Below are 25,028 nucleotides of genomic sequence, written 5' to 3' on the forward strand. Positions count from 1 at the left end.
GGAGCCTGTTCTCCATTTCATCCAATTTCCCTGCGAATTTCCTCATCTGTATTTTTAGGTCTTTGACCTCTTGATTCAATGGGTATACCTCATCTTCAATCTGGGATATTCTCCCCTCTGCTGCTGTTATCCTATCAGCCGTGTTTTGAAGTTCTTGCCGCATCAAGGCTAACTCCTCCTTAATGCCTCTTGTTTGTTCACATAGCTCTACTAGGGATTGTTTAAACACATTGACCGCCCCCAACACCTCCTTTAATGTAGGTTCTCCTTCACCATTAATCGGAGGGTCCTGCATAAACACTGTTTCAGATCTCCCTACAGCACCTGCCGTTTGTTTACCTACGTTCTTTCCTCCTACCAGTCCTGGTTGCCCTTGGCTCTTTCTATCTGTTGAGGTTTTTACTTGTGCTCCCTTAATTGGCGTATGTCCAGAGGTATGCGCATACTTTTCTAGTTTTGCTGCTGCTGATGTCCCCGTTGCCATGGCCTGGGAGCTCTTTTCCTTGTCTTTATCCTTAGCTGACCTTAAAGATTGTGTTCCAACATTTTCTTGACCTGCCAGCTCTTCCCCTCTCCTCCTTGCTGCCATGATTTAATTCAATGTATAACCCAAAAAAGGGTACCTCTCTTCTCCTCCAGGGAAAGAGGGAGGGGAGGGGGTACTCAGGACGCAACCTCCGCAACGCCGTGGGGGTCCGCTGTAGCTATATGGCCTCCAGAAACTCCAACAATTTCCACTGTCCAGCTAGGATCCCCCTCTCTTAATAACAAGAGCAACAGTAACAAGTGCGGCAGTTTTTTTCAGAGCTTGATCAGATATTACTCATTTGTTAGCAGGTTAATACATGAAAGTTCACACAATATAAGTTCCACTCCTCCACACTTTCTATTCTCCCTTTAGAGCATTATAGGCAGCTGGCAGTCATATTACACTGGGTGAAGAGAAATGTCTCTCAAGTACTTTCCACATTATGATAGATAAAATCTGATACATACATCAAATACCAGACGATATTGCAGATGGCCACCAGAGGTCTCCCTTCGCTGCTATTCCACTGCTTAGCTTAGGATTCGTTACCTTGTATGCCGAGACTGGCTTCGCCTTGCTTGTCAAATTGTCACCTCGCCTCCCGGACTCTCTCCTGCTCTTCCCGACCGAGATTTTCGCGAGACCACGGCGCGCCACAGTCTCAGCTCCCGCAGACTCACAGGCAGTCCCCCCAGCAGCGCCTCCACAGCCCCGGGCCAACCAGCAACTCCTCCACACCAGAACACAAGGAGGACCCCCACAGACAAGGCTCACCAGGTTTTTAGGGGATGTGGAACTTGGCTAGGGGAGCGTGGGCTAGCATCCGTCCTCCTCTCTCCTCTCTTCCTGAGAACACCACGGCTCAAGGTGCTGTTATACGGGCATAGGCATCAGCTGTCGGCGTTGCGGTGAGAGCACACACCTCTCTCACCTCTCTCACTCCTCGCACGCCGCCGCCGCCATTATCTCCACCTTTAACACACAATATAAACATATGTCTAAAATAATTTTCAAACACTATGATATCCTAAAGCTTGATCCTATCTTAGCATCTTCCCTCCCGGCCAGGCCTCAAATCACTTTTAGACGCTCTCGCACAATTAAAAACATCATTGCTCCTAATAAACTCACGAAATCCAACAGAAAGGACAATGGAATTTTTTCTGACATTAGGATGTACTTTGATAATAGACATGGGATTTTAAATGTTGAAAAAGAGGTTGCTATATTGGCAGTCCATCCCAAATGGCCAATCTACCATCACCACACGGAAAGGAAAAGTTTTTGTGATAAAACAATTCATCACGTGTTCTACTGAATATGTGATATATGTCTTGCGTTGCTCTTGCGGCCTCCTTTATGTAGGCCGCACCATAGGGGCCCTACGCGTCAGGGTGGGTGAACATCGCTGCCTGATTAAAGAGGGCTGCATCCAACACAGCGTGCCCCGCCATTTTCGCCAGTGTCATGATAAAAATTTTAAAGAAATGGAGGTCCTCGCAATTGAGTCTATCCCTAAGGGTACCCTAACAGTCAACAAAAGATTCTCCCTCCTTTGCCGCAGGGAGACCTTCTGGATATACCTTATGGGGTCTCTCTCGCCTGATGGCCTCAACGAAGATCTTGATATCCTTAGTATAACCTCTTGATATAAGTCACCTAGCATAATCGCATTTTATGGTTTATTTATCCTATCACTTTCCCCTATATATATATTTTATACAAAATAATTTTTTTTTTATAAAAGTTTCTCTATAAATTAAAATCATGCGAGGGGAGTAGTGAAAATACTTATTCCAGCTATTTTATAAGGAGAGGATATAACAGTACATCCAAATATCAAAAGTATTTCCTTTTTTTTTCCCCCTCCCCATTTTTTAGATATTTTTTCCTTCCCTCCCCCTTCCCCCCCCCCCCCCCCCCCGTTTTTTTACTCTTTTAAATATTTTTACACACTTTTTCTATATTTTTTTATATTTCAATCATAGGTTTTCACCCACACTATCTTTAAATGTATCCATAACAGTTTTTCCTATGCGGGTTTGTTCAGGGATCTGTTCTCCAACAGTTTTTTTCCACTGTCACAGATCTCTGTTTACAAGTCCTCAATTCAGCAGGCTTAGTGACATATAAGGGGTTAATTGGAGTGATTCCGACATTCCCTGCCCCTATACACAACCCGATGCTTTATCTCTCTGGTTCCCGTATGCCGCTCCAGCTTTGACAAAGCGCAGGCGCGCAAAACATGTAAGCAGGAGAGTCGGCATAGCAACCATTCCCATCTATCAGCTTCTCACGTTACAAGCTTCCCACATGATACACAGCCGTTCGGACACACGGCGTTGCATGCAGTACGGCGTGCTTCAGGCTTCTCTTCACATCTAGCTGATGCCACCTGGTGATCAAGCCTGACACTTACCATCCAGCGTACAGCGTGTACTCAGCGGACATCATATCTCTGCCCCAAAACCGAACGGATTAGAAGGAGCTGTAACTAACATCTTCCCTTCACTCCACAGACGTGGTATGGTGGCGCTTCAGTCCATTTGAACATCAACGAAGTGAGTGACTCCAGGAACTTAGTTCCATTCATTTGCACTGGCTTTCTACACAGGTTTTTTTACACATATTTTGGGTTCCTTCATCTTCATGAATAAGGATGGATTTTAGGCACAAGGAACTGGTAGCAGTGCAGATTGGTCTTTGTTTTTACTATCTCTAAAGTGATAACTGAGAGATCTGAGGGGCTTTTATCATCAAACATCTGTCTTTCTCATGTTTGGAGTATCCTATGTTTTTTAGATCCTGAAGGGATCAGATGTCTCTGTTTATTTTTCACCTTGAATAAATGACATTTTAAAGTTTTTTTCACATTATATTACGAGTTTTCTTGATGCGCTGTTTTTTAATCGTCTAATTGGTAATTCTGGTAGCCCCATCCCCTTCCACTGCAGCCAGGCCTACTCACAGGGGCCGATATTCCATGCTACCTTACTAACCCTTGATTTAATGGCTTGGCTATTGAAACCCACATTCTGAAGAAACGTGGGCTTTCTGGGTCGGTTATCTTTTATCTTGATTAAAGCAAGGAAACCAGCTTCCAGACGTATATATTATAGAGTCTGGAGGGCTTATGTTTCCTGGTGTGAGTCCAAGGGTCTGCACCCTCTGAGGTATATCATAGGCAGAATTCTTGCCTTTCTACAATTAGGGGTAGAGATTAAGTTGGCCTTGAGTACTATTAAGGGCCAAGTCTCAGCTTTATTGGTCTTATTTCAAAGACCGCTTGCTTCACATTCTTTAGTTTGGGGTTTTATGCAAGGGGTGATGCGGCTTATTGCGCCAGTTATATCACCTCTGAACCCTTGGAACTTAGTTTTGTTAGTGTTACAAAAACAGCCATTTGAACCGATACAGCATATTCCCTTAGTCCTAATGACAAGGAAGTTGGTGTTCTTGGTTGCTATACCCTCAGCAAGGAGGGTTTCAGAATTGGCTGCACTTTCTTGTAAAGAGCCATGCTTGATTATTCAAGGTGTTACGCCCTTGTCCAGGTTTTCTGCCAAAAGTGGTCTCAGGTTTTCACCTGAACAAAGATTATTGTCCTGCAATCGTTTTTTCCAAAACCATGTTCCAGGGAAGATAACCCACATAAAAGCCACAGTCACAAAGTGTATTCTGCACGTAATAATTCAGACTTATGATTTAAGGGGTAAGATTCCACCTTTTCAAGTCAAAGCGCACTCTACCAGGGCAGTGGGTCACCAGGCCTCCATGTTTCAGATCTGTAAGGCTGCAACTTGATCTTCAGTGCATACATTCACCAAGTTTTATCAAGTGGATGTAAGAAGACCTGAGGCTATCGCCTTTGTGCACAGTGTGCTGCAGGCAGCAGTATAGGTCCTCAACTCTGGGGGTGCCCTACGGGTTGTCTCCCTCCACTTAAATAGCATTGCTATGGAATGTCCCACATAGTGATTACTATGGCACTCTGTGTCCCGTGCTGTACGATAAAGAAAATAGGATTTTTGTAACAGCTTACCTGTAAAATCCTTTGTGTCCCGTGTTGTACTCCAAGAAAAGGATTTTACAGGTAAGTGTAGTGATATAATATTGTGTGGGTATATAATTAATTAGTAGTTATTATAATAATCCGCAGCAACCCAAATCTTCCAGAGATGCACTTTATTGGCTTCCAACACAGAACAAAGTCTTGCAACAGATGACACAATCCAACTTAGTATATATGACAACTAGGGATGAGCCGAACACCCCCCGGTTCGGTTCGCACCAGAACTTTGAAACTGACCAAAAATTTGTGTGAACTTTAGAACCCCATTGAAGTCTATGGGACTCGAACGTTCGAAATAAAAAGTGCTAATTTTAATGGCTAATATGCAAGACAGTGTCCTAAAAAGGGTTTGGGGACCAGGCTCCTTCCCCAGGGAACATGGGTCAATGCCTAAAATGTTTTTAAAAATGTCAGTTTTTCCGGAAGCACTGATTTTAATGACGATTAAAGTGAAAAAAAAAATGTATGCCTGTGAAGTGCCACGTGTTTCCCCGTGTTTAGAACAGTCCCTGCACAAAATGACATTTAACGGAAAGTCATTTAAAACTGCTTGCGGTTTTAATGTAATATCTGGTTCTGGCAATACGGATGAAAATCATTGAGAAAAATGGCGTGGGTAGCCCCCCTGCCTATTACCAGCCACTTTGGGTCTTGTACGGATATTAAGGGGAACGCCGTACCCAAATAAAAAAAGGAAAGGTGTGGGGCCCCCAGGCCCTATATACTCATAACAGCAGTATACAGGTGGTGCAAACAAGACAGGGACTATGTAGGTTTGTTGTGTTAAGTAGAATCTGTTTGTAATTTTTAACTTGTACATTTTTAAAGTGTAGCTCCAGTCAAAAAATCTATTTTTAAGTTTTTTGGAAAACCTAGGGAAGGGTTATAACCCCTGTATAATTTTTTTGGCCGTCCATCTTTTTCCATCTCACTTCTTGTTGTCTCCTTCCGTTTGCAAGTAGGAGACGTTTGTAAGTTGGATGTTTGAAAGTAGGGGCCTGCCCTATATGCTCTGCAGAAATGTGGGCCTAAGGTGTTGCCACAACACTGTAAGCCCTCAAAGTGACTCTTGGTGAGCGCTGGAGCGCCCTGCTGTGAACGATTATATCAAGAATTGTAATTACATGCCATTGTTGAACAGTGGTATAAAAATTGGGCCTTTGGTTCTGGTGCTGGTGCCACAACACTATAAGTCCTCACAGTTACTCTTGGTGGGTGCAGGAACGGGCCCTGCTGTGAAATATTATATCAAGAATTGTAATTGCATGCCCCTGTTAAACAGGGGCTGAAAAATTGGACCTTAGGCACTGCCTGCTGGTTCCGCAACACTGCAACCTCTCCCAGGTACTCTAGTTGGAGTGCAGGAATGAGCCCTGCTGCAAAGCATTGCATCAAAAATTGTATTACATGCCCCTGTTAAACAGGGGCTGAAAAATTGGGCTGTTGGCATCACCCAAAAGCAAAAATGTTCTTCCAAGATATCAGCGGGATCGTTGAGGAGGAAGAGGATAGTCCGTCAACATAACATAAAAGGACAGTCACTCAGCATCAGCATAGGCAGTCTTGAAGGGATGTAAAATTTCCCCCAAAAAATTATTCGGTTACATCAGCTTCAGGTGCTTAGTAGCTGGTGGTGATCTTTATGAAGGTCGCTCGATCAACCGAGTCGGTGGACAGGCGCACCCTGTGATCGGTTACAAAGCCACCAGCATCACTGAAGGTGCGTTACGAAAGAACACTGGATGCAGGACAGGCCGGTAGCTCAATTGCATACTGTGCAATCTCTGGCCAGTGATCCATCCTCAAGACCCAGTAAGCCAGATGATTTTTGGTGGGAAAGGTGTCCAAGTCTGACCTTTCCGCCATGTAAATCAGACGCTGGCGATGGTTGCTGGAAGCGCTCATACCTTGGGGCTGCGGACTAAAAAATCGTCTGAACGCATCGGTCAGACGGCCACCTTCTCCACCACCCCTCCTGTGACTAACCAAAGCCTCAGAAACGAGTTGTCCAGGACCAGGAGTTTGTAATCCCCCAGTCTCTGGGAACGCGTTGCACAAACGTTTCTGCAAGGCCTCCCGGAGATGTCTCATCCTCTGCTCCCTCTGCGACGGCATTATAAGGTCAGCAACTTTACCCTTGTACCGTGGATCAAGGAGAGTGGCCAGCCAGTAATGGTCCCTCTCCTTGATCCGAAGAATACGAGGATCCTTCCGCAGGCTTTGCAGGATCAGGGTGGCCATGCAGGGTAGGTTAGGTGAGGCATTCGGTCCAGAGTCCTCTGGATCACTAAGGACAACATGATCTGCAGCCACTTCCTCCCAGCCACGTAGAAGTCCATGGGTTTCTTGGGACTGTAAATCATCCCTAAAAGACTGATGCGGAGTGCCAGGCTCCACCTCCATGCTGACACAATCCTCCTCCTCCTCCTCCTCGTCCTCTTCCTGTGTGATGGGTGGGACAGCAGGAACACTGTCTGGATAAAGAGGGCCTTGAGAGGCATGGAAGTCCTCCTCTTCCTGCCACTGTTCTGCCTCAAGTGCCCTGTCCATTATTCCACGCAGAGTATGCTCCAACAGGTGGACAAGAGGTACAGTGTCACTGATGCATTCACTGTCACTGCTCACCCTCCTTGTGGCCTCCTCAAACGGTGACAGGGCAGTGCATGCATCGCTGATCATGCCACACTGGCGTGGTGAGAAAAAAACCAAGCTCCCCTGACCCTGTCCTGGTGCCGTAGTCGCACAGGTACTCATTGATGGCCCTCTGCTGCATGTGCAGCCGCTGCAGCATGGCCAACGTTGAGTTCCACCTGGTGGGCATGTCACATATAAGGCGATTCTTGGGCAGGTTTAACTCCTTTTGGAGCTCAGCCAGCCGAGCACTTGCATTAAATGATCGGCGGAAATGCAAACAGACTTTCCTGGCATGCCTCAGGACATCCTGTAAGCCTGGGTACCTGCCCAAGAGCCATACAGGGCACATGGGTCAGTTGTCCCTGTTGGAGGGTGGAGAGGAGGTTGGTGCCATTGACGCAAACCACCATTCCTGGCTTAAGCTGGCGTGGCGTCAACCACCTCTCAGCCTGCCCTGCAGAGCTGACAAAATATCTGCCCCAGTTTGGCTCCTGTCCCCCAAACAAACCAGCGCAAGCACGGCATGGCATATTTTTGCCTGCATACTTGCGTAGACCCTTGAACGCCTACGGAGCACCGCTGGTTCTGAGGACAGAGCACTGGAAGAGGCCATGGAGGAAGAAGAAGAGGAGGAGGAGGTGGAGGAGAGAGGTGTGTCGCAACCAGTAGTAGCATTTTGGAGGCGTGGTGGCGGAACAACCTCCAACACAACAGCACCTTGTTCTGCATCCTTCCCAGCTGCCAGAAGAGTAACCCAATGGGCCGTGAACGATAGGTAATGTCCCTGTCCATGCCTGCTGGGCCATGAGTCAGCGGTAATATATGCACCTTACCACTGACCGCCCTGTCCAGCGAGGCAAGGACATTGCCTTCCACATGCCGGTAGAGAGCCGGAATCGCCTTCTGTGAGAAAAAGTGGCGTTTGGGGACCTGCCACTGAGGAACCACACATTGCGCAAACTCACGGAAGGGGACCGAGTCTACCAACTGAAAAGGCAGCAGTTGAAGTACTAGCAATTTAGCCAAGCTAGCATTTAACCGCTGGGCATGTGAATGGCTGGGAGTGAACTTCTTCTGACGGTCCAGCAGCTGGGGCAGGGAAATTTGCCTGCTACAATCGGACGTCGGTGTACTGCTAGTAGAGTGTCCGCAAGTACTTGGCTGTGAAACGCCTAATTCTACACCTTCATTCCTCTCGGTGCAGGTTTCAGAGAGGACTGAAGGCCTGGTGGAGTTTGAGATCCCAGCTGACGAGGAGCAAGGAGAGGTCCACTTTGTTGTTTGGTGTGGGTCTTAAAGGTACGCTTGCCAACGACCTGCATGGCAGGTCAACTTATGTCTGGTCAAGCATGTGGTGCCCAAGCGACTGATGTTTTGGGCACGCAAGATATGCTTGAGACATATATGTTGCAAATAGCAGCGGTGTGATCTGATGCACTCGTCTCGAAAAAGGCCCACACCAAAGAACTTTTGGAATAACGCGCAGAGGCAGTGCCCTGCACAGGCGGAGCTCTGCGGTGTGATTCAGTCGGTGTGCTGCCCCTAAGCTGGCATGCGGAGGGCATCCTGCCTTGTTGGAGATGTTCTTCCTCCTCCTCCTCTCTCCTATCAGGCACCCATGTGGAGTCAGTGACCTCCTCATCCCCTTCCTCTATATCACTGGAGCAAACTTGGCAGTATTACTGATTGCTGTCCTTCTTGAGCATCCCCTCGCTCTGCGCTCACGCTACTGCCTTCCTCTAGCTGGGTATCATCAGAGCCTTCAAAACGCTGGGCATCCTCCTGGAGCATGTACCCAACACTGTGCTCAGACAGTTCGGGGGACTCCTCAGGAGGACATGGTGGGTCTAGGGAAGGAGTGACTGATGATGACATTGAGATGAGGGAAGAGGATGCGTTGGCAGCTGCTTTGCTAGTACCCTGACCCTGGGTGAGAGAGGAGGATGAAGAGGGCTTGGTCATCCACTCTATGATGTGGCTCAACATGTCCAGCCTACGGAAAATAAGGACAAGCGTGTCCCATGGCCACGTGCTGATGATGATGCACAGCGTCCACGACCAGCACTATTGTCTCTAGACCCAGAGCCTGCTTGCCCTCTTTTATTGGCTCGTGACTGTCTGCCTCTCCTTGTTGGCCTTTCAGACATAGTAATGGCCTGCAGGGAGATGGGAAAACCAGCAATTGGTTAGTGTATATTGTGCTGGAGGCACACTTCACCCACTAACTCCTGTAGATGCCTGTATGAGAGAACACCAGCAATAAAGGGTAGATACAGGTGTATACAGTGCTGTGCTGGAGGCACACAACACCCACTAACTACTGCAGATGCCTGTATGAGAGAACACCAGCAATAAAGGGTAGATACAGGTGTATACTGCGCTGGAGGCACACAACACCCACTAACTCCTGCAGATGCCTGAGAAAAGAACACACTGTTCCTGCCTATGCTGCTCTTTCCCTGCACGCCGGGAACACACTACACAAGGCCACCGCACTGACAGCCTTATATAGTGTGTGGGGCGTGTACTAAACCCCCCTGAGCTATAATTGGCCATAGGCATCTTGCCTGTTGCCAATCATTGCTTTCTTCGTTGCTGGCGCCGTGATTGGCCAATCATGAGCCAGCAACCTACTGCGATGGTGCAGTGCATTATGGGTCGTGAGCGCCACACGAATTTGGCACGAACGCCCCGTAACGTTCAGTATTCGCTGAACGTGCGAACAGCCAATGTTCGAGATGAACTTCAAGCTCATCCCTAATGACAACAAATACCAGCCTTCAGAGTCCCATGTCTCCTAGACCTGTGCCTCCATGATTTCACACCCAGACAAGACTGAATGCCATGTTATATCCCCGACACACTGAATGGCTGAGCAATTTGGTTGGCCCTTTCCATTAAATGCTTTGATCTCCATGTGTCTGTCAGAGTGACAGAAGATGACCCCTAGCCGTGAACAGCTGTAGTCATAAACTGCCCTAATTCGCATTCTTGCATATTAACATCAACAAGTTTCCTTCAATATGCGCAATTAGATTAACAGATACCACCTTAACACCCTTTTGATCAACAAGTCCCCTTTGATCTATGTAATTGAGTTGGCGCGGACAGGTCACTCATAGTCAACTGAAATCTGGCCTGGTCAATCCTGTACTGTATGTGTGTGTGTGTGTGTGTGTGTGTATATATATATATATATATATATATATATATATATATATAATATAAAATCTCACATATTACAACAGTAAGCTGTTATTAAAATCCTATTTTCCAGGGGTCATGCAAATGCAGATTGAGTATCAGATCTAATCCAAATATTCTGTTTTTTAACATTGGCGATACGACATACAAAGTTGCAATTTACCTGTATGACCTATTTTACTTACCCAATGAAAAATGAGCTAGTATAATTTCAAAAGGCTATTGGCAAAAGGGAATATGTGTGAATTCCAGATAAAATGATATGGATAATTGCAGCACTAGCCAAATTTGTTTGTTTTGTTTAATATTCCTACAATAATATAAAATAAATATGGTGGCAATCATAATAAAAACAGATCTAGTGTTTATTATAAAATGTTGGATAAAACTGCACTAACATAGGAGCTGCTGCTCACAATGAGACTGCAGCATGTGATGTCAGTGTACTCTGCTTCACGATGCAACTTTCATCCAGTTCTTTCAATCGGACATCATCAGGGACTGGATACACTGACCGCTTTCCTCCCAAAGGATCTGCTTCTCTTCGAAGGTATGTTGTTGTCTCATACAATATAAGCTCTTCAAGTCCCATACATAGGGCAATCAGACTGTTCAATCCAGCTCCTTAGGGACTTCAGGACAATTTTATCTTGCAAATCCCACTATACAGAATATATAAACTAAAGATAATCTAATAAAACAAGATACTACCTATCGTTGGACAGCAATACAAAATGTCACTTATCCTATTCGTTCATTAATTAGTATTCCATAGATGCAAAAATAAAACTGGTCTAAATCCGGAAGCCAAAAAATCTTTATAAAACAACTGGCTCTCCAGTTCCAGCACATCCTTCTTGAGAATTGGTGACCGGAACTGGACAGCATACCCAGATGTAAATATTATTTACTTTGTGTGTATCTCGCTGCTTTTTATTTGTCTCACCAAGCGCTGTATTTCTCTTTTACTATTGCGTTATATTGATACTCCACATGTGGGCAGACCGGAGTTTTATAAAGTGGTAGAATTATAGATTTCGCTTAAGTAAATCCCCCTTTTTAATGCATGCTAATAATCTAATAATCTGCCAACCTTGCTTACTGCAGCTTGGCATTGCATGCTATTGCTGAGTCTTACATCAAATAGGACCCCTAGATCCTCTTCTATCCTTGATTTCCCAAGAAGTTCTCCCCCTAGAGTTTGTTTGTATTGCTATATTTAGCCCCCAAGTGCATTACTTTACATTTATCAATACTTTACTTTACTCTTCACGAACGCGCTATAACGGAATGACAACTACAGCATGGTCACTCATTGCCGGGAGGGCGTCATATATCATTCATCCGTGATCACGCTTCCCGCACGCCCCCCTGCGGCATTCTTCAGAAATGATCTGTGATTGCTGTGTCCTTCAGACACAGCTGATCACAGATCAGTGTAAAGAGCTGATCACAGTGTAAACAGGATTTGACAGTTATCGGCAATCCTCTCCTCACACTGACAGCGCATGAGGAGAGCTGATAAGCTGCAACCCTCAGAGGACATTTACACTGATAATCAGGGCACTGATCATCAGTGGTGCCCATTGGTGATGTCCATCAGTGCAGCCTAATTGGTCCACATTAGTGAAGGAGAAAAATTACTTATTTACAAATTTTCAAAAAAAACAAAACAAAAATATTTTTTTGGGTGCAGTGTTGCAAGATCATGGAATTGTCATTCAAAGTGTCACTGAAAGCTTAATATTGGCCTGGGCAGGAAGTGGGTGAAAGTGCCCAGTAGGCGGGTGGATAAACAGTAACGGAACTACCAAGGTTGCACTTGCGACCGTGCCCTGGTGTTCTGCCACCATGGGGTGCCCTGGGCCTTTCCCCCAGCATAACCCAGCTTAGTCACTCTGTGCTTCATCCCAAAGTCCGGTGCTGAAACAAGTTTACATAACAAGGAGTGCCAGCGTGGGCACCTGGGACACCTGCCCTGCATCTTTTACAGAGTGCCAGTGTTTCCGCACGTGGCAATCACCCCATATGTGGCAGCCGACATGTCTCACAACGACTGTCTCCACAGTACAGACCTCGCTGAAGCTGGCTCCTCCTCAGCTCCGATGTTCTCCTGTGCACAGACAGGAGCCGGGAGGCGTAACATTGAACTGGGAGAGCACCCCCAGCACATATACTCCAAATCTGCCCCCATAAAAGAGACGCCGCCTGCCACAGACGGGGGCAATCTGTTTCTGGCACCGTGTAAGATATGTGAGCAAGTGCCTTGGGTGCCCACTCTGGATGATTTGGGGAAGGTGGGATCTGTGCCAGGATGGAAGGGTGTTGTATTGGGAAGGGGGATTTGGGGTGGGGGGGTTAGAATTTATGCTGAAGAGGATTGGGGGAGTGGAGAGAATTTGTTCCAGGATAAGAGGGGACAGGGGCGTATGTACAGGGGTTGCAATTTCGGCATATAGAGTGGGAGTTCTGAGGGTGGCATATAAAGGAACCGACCCTCCATTTGGAAATGGTTCCTCTACATGCCTTCCCTCCTATCCACCTTCTGCTGCCCCCAGGCCCCTGTGTACTCCCCCAGCCCCCCATCATCCCCTGCAGTGCTGCTGCAGGGGATGGTTCTGGGTGGAGAGCAGAGAAATTGCTGTTAAATGTGTAGTTTGCAGGCCCCTTACTTCTCTTAATGAATAGTCAGTGATCAAAAAACATTCACTAACTCTGCTCATTCATAACTGAGGTATAGTAAACTGTTTACTATACTTTGATTTATGAATAAACTGGAAGCTCTGTACAGATCTATACCTATCCATTCATTTTGTGTAGTTGCGACTGCAGTAATGGAGATTTAAGGCTGTGTCCTCAGTCTCCTTTCTCTGTTTACACCCCAGATAACTCACCATAGCCCCCAACGGGCTCCTGAAAAAAATTTAAAAACAAAAAATACTGCTGACACCAGTGGTGTAATGACCAGGGTCACCATGGGGGAGGGGGGGCTATAGTTTCTTCCATCTGGGCCCTGAAGATTCTAGTTAAACTTCTGTGGTTAAATCTCATTTGCCATGTAGTTGCCCACCTCTCTATTTTGTTGAGACCCTTTTGTAAAGTTTCAATATCATGTTGTGTAGTTATTACCCTGATTAGCCTTGGATCGTAGGCAAAAGGTTTGAACTATTTACACAAACGTGTATATCATGTAACCCTTTTCCTTCCAGAGCTGTTTTTTGCACACGTTTTGAAAATAGTTTTAGGCCTGAAGATTGCATAAACCCCCAAAACTTATTTTTTTCTGAAAGCAGACACCCTAGAGAATAAATTAGTGGTAGCTCCGATTTTTTTTATGTCATACGATATGAAAACAAAGATTAAACCTTAAATTTGCGTGCGGCCATAAAATAGATTAATACCCCATATTTTTTATAGCGAAATTCTAAAATCCCCCTATAGGTCATCAATTTATCGTTATGGAAGAGGTATGGTGCTAGAAATAATGCAATCCAGCAATGCAACGTGCATTGTGATTGATATTTTCATTTTTTTATGTTCGTACATGTGTATATGTAGGGGGCGGGGCAAAAAAACATTTGGTGGCTATTATATATGTTATATATGCTTGGGTGTAACTTTGATTTTTTCCAATTTTATTTTAAAAACTTTTTTTTACTTAACTTTTTTTTAGTAATATGTGATGAATTTTTTGGTGACCAGTTCTCTTTGACCACTTGCCGACCAGCCGCCATCATTATACGAGGTTCGCCATCACTGCTCTAGACCATTCAACAGCTACTCTTTATCACCACTCTTTGGATGCGCCCCTGTAACCAGTTTTCGATCAAGTACTGTACATACATTATCCTACCGTGTCAAATGCACCCATGCTGGTTACTACTAATGATACTATTTTCATTAGCAAGTTCTTGGTTACTTCTTATCCCCTCTGATAGTTTACAAACTATTGATGTGACTGGCCTGTAGTTTCCTGGTATGTATCTCGGACCCTTTTTGAAAATTAGTACCATGTTAGCTTTTCACCAGTCTACTGGTACAATTACAGTTAGTAAGCTGTCCTTAAAGTCAGGTTCCATCCAGAAATGGAACCTCCGCTGATCCGGTTGGCTTCGGGTGAGGACATTGCAGTTGCCCTGGACGGGTAAGTGTCCTTATTTTAAAAGTCAGCAGCTGCAGTATTTGTAGCTGCTGACTTTTTTTTTATTTCAGCCGGAACTCAGGTTTAAAGATTAGGAATAACGATCACTGCTGGAGCTTTTTGGACCATGCTCTATATAGGGTTTTTTTTTTTTTTTTGCCTTCCTGTGGATTAGCTGTGATTCTGTATATGGAGTTTTTCTATTTTACTATTGTTTTTCTTTTCTATTGGTTGAACTATATAGACTTTTTTTTTTTTTGTCAACCTGAGTAACTGATGACGCCACTGCTGTATTAGTTGGAAAAAATAATACAATGCGTCCTATCAATGGCAGTAGTACCGAGTTAGTGAACCCCAGTGGGAAATATACAAAAGGAAAAGGCACTCACAAAGACCATGGCTATTGCTTTAGTAGTGCTAATGCCGACTAATAATCAGCTTTCCCAGTTGCCCATCACGTTTGAGATACTTTGTGCCAAGCTGAACCAGTGTAAGTATGCAATGCAGATAATTCCTGAAGTACAGCTGGTGACTCGCTATCCTTTACAAAAAAAACACCCTAATCTTGCCTAAATCCAAAGGGGGAATCAGTTTTCCAGATAAAATTCTGCAACATTTCTAACCTGCATAATAGCCTGATGATGTCACTGAGATACTAAACTTAGCATCTCCATTGGTTGTCTGCCTATCCCTCTGTCAGGTGCACTCTGGGCAGGAGAACTTGAAAGTCCCTAATCAGACACCACCCAATTTGGCCCTACCCTGAAAGTCTTTCCAAAAATGGAAATTCCTACCTTACCCCAGCCAGTGTTGCCTATTATTGGTCACCCCAAATTTTCAGCCAGTCACAATGGCAGCTTATTTAAAACCCAGGAACAATTAAATAGATGCTGTACAAAGCTTCATCACCACTGCCGATTGGAAGACCCCAGCTCCCCTGCAGTCAGATTTTGAGATACAAGATTTGGGTTTCTGTAGGCTCAACCAGCTTTCGCACATTCCCCGCAAGATGGCAAAGAATTTGTGCCCATGTATCCCTTACAAGATCTACTCCCAGCAAGTTACTTTGAAGAGAATACTTTTCATGTCTTATTAACCCAATCGCATATTAACTTGCGTCCAGGTTTCTTTATTTCAAAAATGGGTGGGATTTCAGCACCTAATTCTCCTAAGAACAAATCAACCATAATATATTCTTTACACACAGCCTTAATCTGCAACAGATCTCAGAGACCAATTACAAGCTTATGGCAAGATGGAAAAAAACGCCTTCTTTACCGCTAGTATCTTTCTAAGTACAGATCATAAATGTTGATGTGGTGAAGCTAAAGGCGTCTTCATACATATTTTCTAGGACTTCGCCAAGATTAAGCAGTTCTGGTTGTAGGCCATCTAAGTGAATTCCCTTCTTACAAATGTAAACCCTGCGCACTACTCTACAACCTCCCTAATCCATTTTGTTTAATCCCATCAATCCAGGTAAAATTGTTGTTTTTGTCCTCTAGACCTAAACAAGCATTTAACCTTTGCAGGTCAGTGTCATCCATGCTTAAAAGGAGGGTTTTTACTTGGGCTTTAAATGCACCATAACAGCATAAGATGAGGCAGTTTATCTGTGTTTGGGAATTTGCAACCGCAACCTTTTTAACATCCTCAAACATTATTCTCTTTGTTCCATGTTTTAGATTCTGCATCTCAAAAGCCAGAAGGTCATAAGTTTAGGAGCTGCTGGTCTGGACTTGGGTCGCTATGGAAAACTTTGTTGGCTACAGGTAATGTGTATTCTCCTATTTTTTTTTTTACCTCAAGTGTAGCTTTTTTTGTCTAGGCAAGTCCCATTTCCTAAGTCTGCTTTTAAAAAAAAAAATGCTGAAATTTCCACTGGTTTTAATCTCAGTGGCACAGTGGTGTAGTGGTTAGCATGCTCACCTAGCAGTAAGAAGCGTCGCTGGTTCGAATCCCGACCACAACACTACCTGTCTGGAGTTTGCATGTTCTCCCTGTGCCTGCGTGGGTTTCCTCTGGGTACTCTGGTTTCCTCCCACACTCCAAAGACATGCAGGTAGGTTAATTGGCTTCTGTCCAAAAATTGGCCCTAGTATATGAATGGGGACCTTGCATTGTGGGCTCCTTGAGGGTGGGGACCGATGTGAGTGTGCAATATACAGGGATAGGGACAATTGTAGACACTCACATTGAACTGAATGGACTAGTGTCTTTATTCAACAACCTTACTAACTATGTAAGATGGTAGACTAGATGGTGCATTCCTGTCTTTAGGCTTTTTTTTTTTTTTTTTTAAATGGTCCTAGCTAGCGCCAAAGCAAATCTTCTACAACTGGACCCAACTAGAAAGGAGAGCTCCAGCTCCAGGCAGGAAAAACTCCAGGGGCGGACGGTCTGCCGACTGAATTTTATTCCCAATATCACGACTTACTGGCCCCCCTGTTGGCACTGTATGCCAGATTTCTTGAGTTAGAGGCGCTCCCTGATTCCATGTCTGAGGCGGTTGTGGTCTTGATTCCTAAACCGGGGAAGGATCCTGAGGACTGATCTTCCTACAGACCAATCTCCCTCCTAAACTTTGATGCCAAGATTTTGGCAAAAATACTGGCAAATAGGTTGTCGATGGTTCTGGAGGGGTAGTCCATCCGGATAAAACTGGATTTATGCCCTGGAAGGGAACCGATGTCAACCTCAGACGCCTTTCTCAATATGATTTTTCTGTGGGAGGTACTGAAAAAGTTTGGCTTTGGTCCTAGATTCCTCAGGTGGCTACACATGCTGTATCGGCTGCCTGAGGCTCGGATCCGAACTAATGACAGACTGTCGGAAACATTTGTGTTACAGCGGGGCACATGCCAGGGCTGTCCGTTGTCTCTGGCCCTGTTCGCATTGGCGCTTGAACCCCTGGCAACCCTAATTTGGTGCTCGAACCAGGGTGAAGGGATTAAGGGTGGTCTCCTTAGAAGAAAAAAAATCTCTCCATGCAGATGACATGCTACTGTATCTGCAAGACAGACTAGTCACTAGCAGCTGCGCAAGAGATTTTTGACACATTCTGTAAGTACTCTGCAATACGCATTAATTGGTCTAAATTAAACATTTTCCCTCCGGAAAAACGATACCGTTATGCTGGGTTGATCAATTTAAGTCCTTTGTTATCCAAGTTGGCAGGGATCTGACCAGCTTCATGGATCTGAATATGCGCCCGGTCATGTCCCAACTTAAGACTAGATGTGCCTCCTGGACCTCCCTCCCGCTAAATCTCATGGGTCGGATAAATTTGTTGAAGATGCTGCCTTCCCAAATTTATATACGTCTTCTGAAATAGTCCTGTCTGGATACCCAACTCGTTTTTTGTAGAACTGGACAAGTGTGTGGGATCATTTGAGGGGGAGCGACCCATAGACTAGCTAGATCCACCTTAACTCTTCCTGTTCACTACGGGGGTTGGCTCTGCCAGAGTACCAGACCTATTATTGAGCGACCGTGCTGGTCATGGTCAGGTGGTGGTATGTACTCTCCAAGAAGAACGCAGCAGTGTGCTTAGAGGCAGCTATTCTCGGATCTCTCCAAGAGATGGGTAACCTAGTCTATAGGGGGCATAGGGCATACGACAACCTCCTGCGATCTGCTAGAATAACCCTTCGGCTTGGACGGTGGCTAGACTTATCTGCTCTCAAAATTGGTCTCCCTTCGGCCCGGTCTGGGGAAACCCCAACCTCCCACAGTTTAGGACAATCCCCAAACCACACCTTTGGGCTAGGTACAACATTAAAAAGCTTGGAGATATTATCTCGGAGGGTGTTCTGTTGCCATTCATGCCCCTCCACAGTAAACGCCACTTACCAGGGTGGATGTACTTTAGGTACCTCCAGCTACGCCATGCCGCCCGAGCGCCATTTCCGATGATACCCAGACTTACTATGGACCCTGTGGAGGAATTGTTGGCCCAGGAGAAACTGCAGAAGCCCTTGTCTGCACTGTACCTGGACCTGCTGAGAAAAGACTCCACCAAGCTAGAGAAACTTTGTGACAAGTGGAGATCAGACATACCTGACTTGGACAGGGAGGATTGGGATGACTGCTTAGCTGAGAGTATCTCTTTGCTGATCTCATCAAAAGAGAAGCGAGTCCAGATTAGGTTCCTCCATAGGGTCTATTATACCCAGGGCCGCCATCAGGGGGGTAAAGCCCACACTCATGTAAGGGGCTCGGTCATCCCAAGGGGCCCGGATGTCCTGAGTGACTCAGGCCCCCAAGGTCTTTCTACCCGCTGCCTGACAGCCACTTTTGGTCACTCCACCACACTTCCTGGTTGCTGGGTTAATGCCAAGCTCACTCCTCACAGCGCCGCCGATTAGACACCTTGAGGTGCATCCAGAGGCTTCTAATCTGCAGTGCAGTGCAGTGCATCAGGAGTGAGCTTGGCATTGCCCCAGCAACCAGGAAGTGTGTTGGAGTGACCGGAAGTATGGAGGGTCTCGCAGGTAGAGGACTGATAGGGGGGGGGCGCTCCTGCTGGTCTCATCTGATGTTCTCCTCCTGCTGCTCCCCCCAGTGCCTGATTTCCGTCACATCGCAAGTGGTAGAGCTGCAGACATTTAGGAGATTGAGCGGCAGGAGGAGAAGACAGAGATTGCTGCTTACATTCCACGGAGCTCATCCCTGCAGAAGGTGGAGGAGATGGGGAGCAGAGTGCTGAGGAGGGATCAGAGGTGATTGGCAGGACGAGCTCTCCCTGACACGCCCCTCCAATCATCAACATGCAATGACAGGGCTCCTTTCTACCCCTTTCTGCATTGATGTCCTGGCTTCTCCCCTCTACAGATGCTGGTGAGTAGCTGTGTCTGCACACACATGTACTAAGTGGAATGTTAATGTTAGGCCCCTTTCACACTGGGGCGGTGGGTGTTTCAGTGATAAAGCACCGCTATTTTTATCGGTGCTTTACCGTCAATTTTGTAGCACTATTCGACCATTAATGGGGTGCTTTTAACCCCTGCTAGCGGCCAAGAAAGGGTTAAAACCACCCGCAAAGCGCTGCTGCAGCAGCGGTTTTGCCGGCGGTTTGACTGCGCTTCCCATTGATTTCAATGGTCAGGGGCACTTTAGGAGAGGTGTATTCACCATTCCTAATGCACTGCAAAGATGCTGCTGGCAGGAGGTTTTTTCCGTCCTGCTAGCGCACCGCTCCAGCGTGAAAGCCCTTGGGGCTTTCACATTGGAGAGACAGCAGCGACTCTTCCGGGGAGCTTTGCAGGTGCTATTTTTAGCGTTCTAGCGCCTGCAAAGCGCCTCAGTGTGAAAGGGGTTTTACAGGTAGTGTCTGAATTACTTTAATCTCACAATTTATGTATCCTCCCCAGGTAACTTTTCATGTGGGTCTGCTAATTATAGAATCTGTCCTGTTTTATTGTGCTAAAAATAGCACCTGTAAACTGCCTTCTCTGCAGCCCCAGTTTGAAAGCCTGAGTGCTTTCACACTGCAGCGGTGTGCTTGCAGGACAGGAAAAAAAAATTCCTGCAAGCAGCATCTTTGGGGTGGTGCAGGAGTGGTGAATACAATGCTCCTAAACCGCCCCTGCCATTGAAAACAATGGGCAGCGCTGCCGAAGAGCCTGCAAAACCATTCAGCAGCGGGCGCTTTTAACCCTTTTTTGGCTGCTAGCGGGGGGTTTAAAAGAGCCCAGCTAGTGGGCGAAAAGTGCAGCTAAAACGATGGTAAAGTGCCGCTAAAACTAGCGGGGGGGGGGGGGGGCAGGCCTAAAGCTGTGTAAGGGGCCCCAACATTTCTGATGGCTGCCCTGATTATACCCCCCAAAGGCTACAGAAGGTTTACCCACAGAGATCACAGGACTGTCCCCGATGCCAGAATGATGTGGGATCCTACTTCCACATGTTTTGGAGTTGCCCCAGGATCGCCGGTTACTGGGCTGGGGTGGTGGAGACTATCAATGGTCGCCTTCAGCTAAATCTTCCTGTGTCCCCATAACTGGCGCTTCTGGGAATCCAGGACGATGATCAGAGGCCATGATGTACTAGGCTGCGCCTGTCCTACCTTTTCTTCTATGCGAAGAGGGAAATTATTTTGTGATGAAGAACCCCTTCTTCCCCCCCACAGTGGAATCCTGGGAGAAATCAATAAATGCAGTGCTTCCTCTTTACAAATTAACATACCTGAACAGGAATTGTCCCAAGAAGTTCACTAGGGTGTGGCAGCCATGGACGGCATAGGTAGAGGTTGTTGTCTATCACTAAGATCACAAATATAGGGTTAAAATTCTGACCCCCATCCCGCCCAACCTCCAAGCACAAGGGGGACATCCTGTAGTAGTGGGACTCCAGTGATGTATCCTTACTGTACTAATTACTTGCTGTTCAAAGTTCACCTTTACTGTATGTCTTGATTTGTTCAATTTTGGACAAATGTTATATCAAGTTGGTTTATATGCCAAAATAAAGGAACATTTTGAAAAAAAAAAGAGCTCCTACATCTTTTCATAGGGATCTGAGTATAAAGAATCTGGTCTTTATAACCATTGTGAGCTAGTGAATGTAGAAACACTGCATCATAGGATTAATCGGGGAGTATTCTGAAAAAAGGGAAAAAAAGTGAATGAAGTGAAGGGGTTATAGTGGGGTGGGTGGGGGGAGGGGTAGAAGGTCACCATGACGCCCAGGAGCCCCCCTCACGAAGTCAAAGTGGGGGCCCAATGATCTGTCGAATTATGCTGTTTTTTTTTTTGTAGTAAAGCTTGGTATTGGTATGAATATACCACACATTAATATCAATAATACCATGTTTTCTCTTATATTTACTGACCAACACAGCTCCTCTCTGTAACTAAATGGGTTATATAGCCTGCCATTAGGAGAACTAGGCAAAATTGTTACACAATACACAGAACTTTAAATCCTGCCCCAGGGGGGCGGACCCTGTGCTATGAACCCTCCTCACTGATCCCAGCAGCTTCAGTTTTTATTTTGTCTAGTAAGGAGAATGACCTAGGAACCCTGCTGGCACTCTCGGTCCATGTTTTTGCTGCAGGTTTGATGCTTTTTGCTCAAGATGAAAGATCCTGCGATCTTCTATCAACTGCCGGCTGGGTGACAGGCTAGTTAATGATATCCTTGTAGTCTCCCCAGTCCGGCCATTGAGCGTGAGCAGGCCGCAGCCTAGAGGTGGTCGGTGAGCTTCAATGCTCCGGGGTATACATATGACCGGGCTACTGCAGTCTGGATCACAGTATACTGGGCCAACAGCTACCCTGTAACTGCACAGGAGTAGGTCTGTGATGGAATGTCTCCCAGCTCTTCAGCACTGGTAAGTACGGCTCCCCCTGCCTCGGTGGGGTGAGAAGCTGAGCATTCCCTGGGGGGTTGATTCAGGGGCCACCTCGCCTCCCTATCTTCTCTCCCAAGCCCCTATCACCCCTCCTTCCCCCCTCTGAGGGGGGTGGCTGCATGCGCTGTGGGCGGTGTGTGTGTGGGGGTTCACTGGTTTCTCACCTGTGGGGGCTCTGTGCGGCTGGCATTGGTCCTGGTCCCGGTCTGGGGGGTCCCAACAGTGTTTGTGGAGGTGGTTCGGGCTGTAGGCAGGCAGCACATTTCTAGTTTTGTTCCGTCACCGCATGGCACTGTCCGGTGGCCATCTTGGATATGGGAAAGCCTGGATTCCCCTGGTGAGCTTCAGCAGCCATCTTCTTTAGGATCTCCTATTTAGTTTAATTGGTGGCCATTTTCTTGAAGCCTGAGCGCTCTTTTCGCCGCAGTTCTCTTGTGGCAGCATTACAAGTGCTCTCACTTGCTGTTTCCTGTGTCCACTGTGTGTACAGGACGCTGGATGGCTCCTTGCTGAACGCTGAAGCTAGCTCTGGAGAATGTTTCACCGCTGTTACAAGCAGCTGCTGCTGACCTTTTTCTCCTCTCTGCAACTGGGAACTTCCTAGGGACTACAGGCACTGCTAGTGGCATTCACAGAACGCCCCAGGGTGGTGAGTCTAGCGCTAAGTACCTCCCCCCCACGCGGCGGTGGCAGCAGGAGGATGGGACCATCACTGTCCTAAGTCCCCTTGCAGGTGGCAGACAGGCTAGGGTCAGCATGACTTCAGAAATTGGTGTTTCTTCCCCCGAAATCCAGGCTGTAGCAACCGGGTCACCTGTGGTTAGCTCAGTGCGCATGGACACCCGGACGGCAGTCCTTGACTCCTATGTTGCTAAGATAGAGGTGTCACGTGGAAGGAGAGGTGCACATAAGAGGCCCCTGCCCGCCCGCCCCCCCTTCTCTGGGGAGAGCTCTGATGCAGACTCTGGCCCTGCTGTGGCTGGTGACCCCTGCTCTCACCTATCAGACGTGGCTAACCAGGACCATTCGGACAGTGAGGATGATTCCCCGTCTGGGTCCGGGCGCGACAAAGCACTTGTTGGAGCACTCATCACAGCTGTGCGTGATACCCTGAAGATTCAAGGGCCAGCGGATCCCTCTGCTGATGTACCGGTCCCTTTTGGGTCCCGCAAGCCAGCATGTTCACCTAAGGTGTTCCCGTATTTGACTTATTTTGACAAATTCATCTACAGGGAATGGGGTCGCCCACAATGGACCTTTTCGGTCCCCAAAAAAATTGGCGGTGCCTTCTCAAGAAGTTGTCGGCTCCTCCGGTCGCGGACCCCCCAGTATCTAGGTTAAATAAAGTAACCACGAGGGGACTCCTGCATTCAAGGATAACGCGGATAGGAAGGCCGATGCGGTGGATCGTTCCTTATTTACGGTTGTGGGGTCAGCCGTGCGACCTGTACTGGCATTCGCACTGGTGTCGCAGACACTGAGTGGGCAAAACTTTTGCACCGCGAATTGGGAGAGCAAACCACCTCCCCTGCCTGCGTGGAGCTAGAAGACCAACTAGTACAAGGCCTTAAGTGCGTTTGTGACCCGGCCCTGGATACTCTCCCTCTGTTATCCAAGGCTTCAGTGTCAGCTGTGGTCCTGAGGCGCCTAATTTGGCTGAAATGCTGGCCTGCTGACCAGGCATCCAAGAAAGCCCCGACGGATCTTCCTTTCCTTGGTGAGTGGCTCTTTGGAGCCTCGTTGGATGACATTATTAAGAATGCCACTGGTGCTAAGAGTACACTACTCCCACAGGCCAGGAAGGCCAAGGAGCCTCACCACAAGCAAGGGCCCTCTTTTTCCGCTCACAAGCGGCTTTTTTGTCTGCCCGTACTTCGGCAAAGCGCCCCCAGCCCGACAGAACGCCCACGGAACGGTCAGAAGCATCCCTGGAACCACAAGCTTAACAAGCCTACGACCAAAAGTGCTACCGCATGAAGGTTTGCCCCCGTCTTCGGGAGTTTGCAGCCCAGTGGACCTCCCAGTTATCCGACCAATGGGTCTGCAATCTAATTTCCGCAGGCTACAAGATAGTTTCTCTTTTGGCCGCCAAACAGATTCTTCCCCTCCAGCATACCCACATCCCCGGTTCGCCGGAAAGCCCTGTTGGGGGCAGTAAGGGACCTGCTGAATCCAGGGGGTGATTGTACCAGTTCCGGAATTGGAACGCTTCCAGGGGTTCTACTCAAATCCGTTTGTGGTTCCCAAGAAGGAAGGGGTATGTCCAATCTTGGACTTCAAAGCCCTCAACCACTTTATAAAGGTGCAGAGGTTCAGAATGGAATCAGTTCGCTCCGTTGTCGCTGCACTCCATCAAGGGGACTTCCTGGTGTCCTTGGACATCCAGGATGCCTACCTGCACATACCCATTTGCCTTCAGCATCAAAAATGTCTGCGTTTGGCAGTAGGGGAAGCCCATTACCAGTTTTTGGCTCTTCCTTTTGGCCTGGCATCAGCCCCCCGAGTCTTTACCAAAGTACTGGCTCCAGTATTGGCGTTGCTGAGGCAGCATGGGATTACGATCGTGGGTTACCTAGACGATCTCCTCCTGAGAGCATCTTCCACCTCAGAATTAGAGGAGGATGTGGCGATCACCATGCAGACCCTGCAAGAGTTTGGGTGGCTGTTGAACCTAAAGAAGTCGGTGGTTATACCAACTCAGCGTCTGAAGTACCTGGGGTTGCTGTTGGACTCCAGGGAAGCGAGAGTTTTTCTCCCCTCGGACAAATTGCAGACTCAGGTCTGCGGTCAATCTACTGATGAACCGCAAGTGGTCGTCGCTCCGCTTTTGCATGCGAGTGCTGGGGCTCATGGTGGCTTCCTTTGAGGCAGTACCTTATGTCCAGTTCCACACCAGAGTCCTACAGAAGGAGATATTGACAAAATGGGACAAATCTCCATTGTCCCTGGAATGGCAGATCCAGGTGAGCCAACAAGTCAGGGATTCCCTGATCTGGTGGTTGAGGTCCCCAGTGATTGAGTCCAGAAAATCGTTTCTTCCTCTGAACTGGACGGTGATCACGACGGACACCAGTCTGTCCGGCTAGGGTGAAGTGAT

The 25,028-nt window shown here is 47.1% G+C and overlaps 1 protein-coding gene across 2 annotated transcripts in view; it reads left to right on the forward strand.

Moving 5' to 3' along the window:
- Positions 1–25,028, forward strand: part of EXD1 (exonuclease 3'-5' domain containing 1) — a 618,256-nt gene that overhangs the window by 391,079 nt on the left and 202,149 nt on the right. For both annotated transcript variants that reach the window (XM_077464920.1, XM_077464919.1), the window contains one exon: positions 16,266–16,352. In XM_077464920.1, the coding sequence (XP_077321046.1) occupies positions 16,266–16,352 (87 nt within the window). The remainder of the gene's footprint in view (positions 1–16,265; positions 16,353–25,028) is intronic.

This window comes from Lithobates pipiens, unplaced genomic scaffold (genome assembly GCF_037356315.1).
Source record: "Lithobates pipiens isolate NorthernLeopardFrog02 unplaced genomic scaffold, aLitPip1_a1.2 Scaffold_30, whole genome shotgun sequence".
NCBI lineage: Eukaryota > Metazoa > Chordata > Amphibia > Anura > Ranidae > Lithobates > Lithobates pipiens.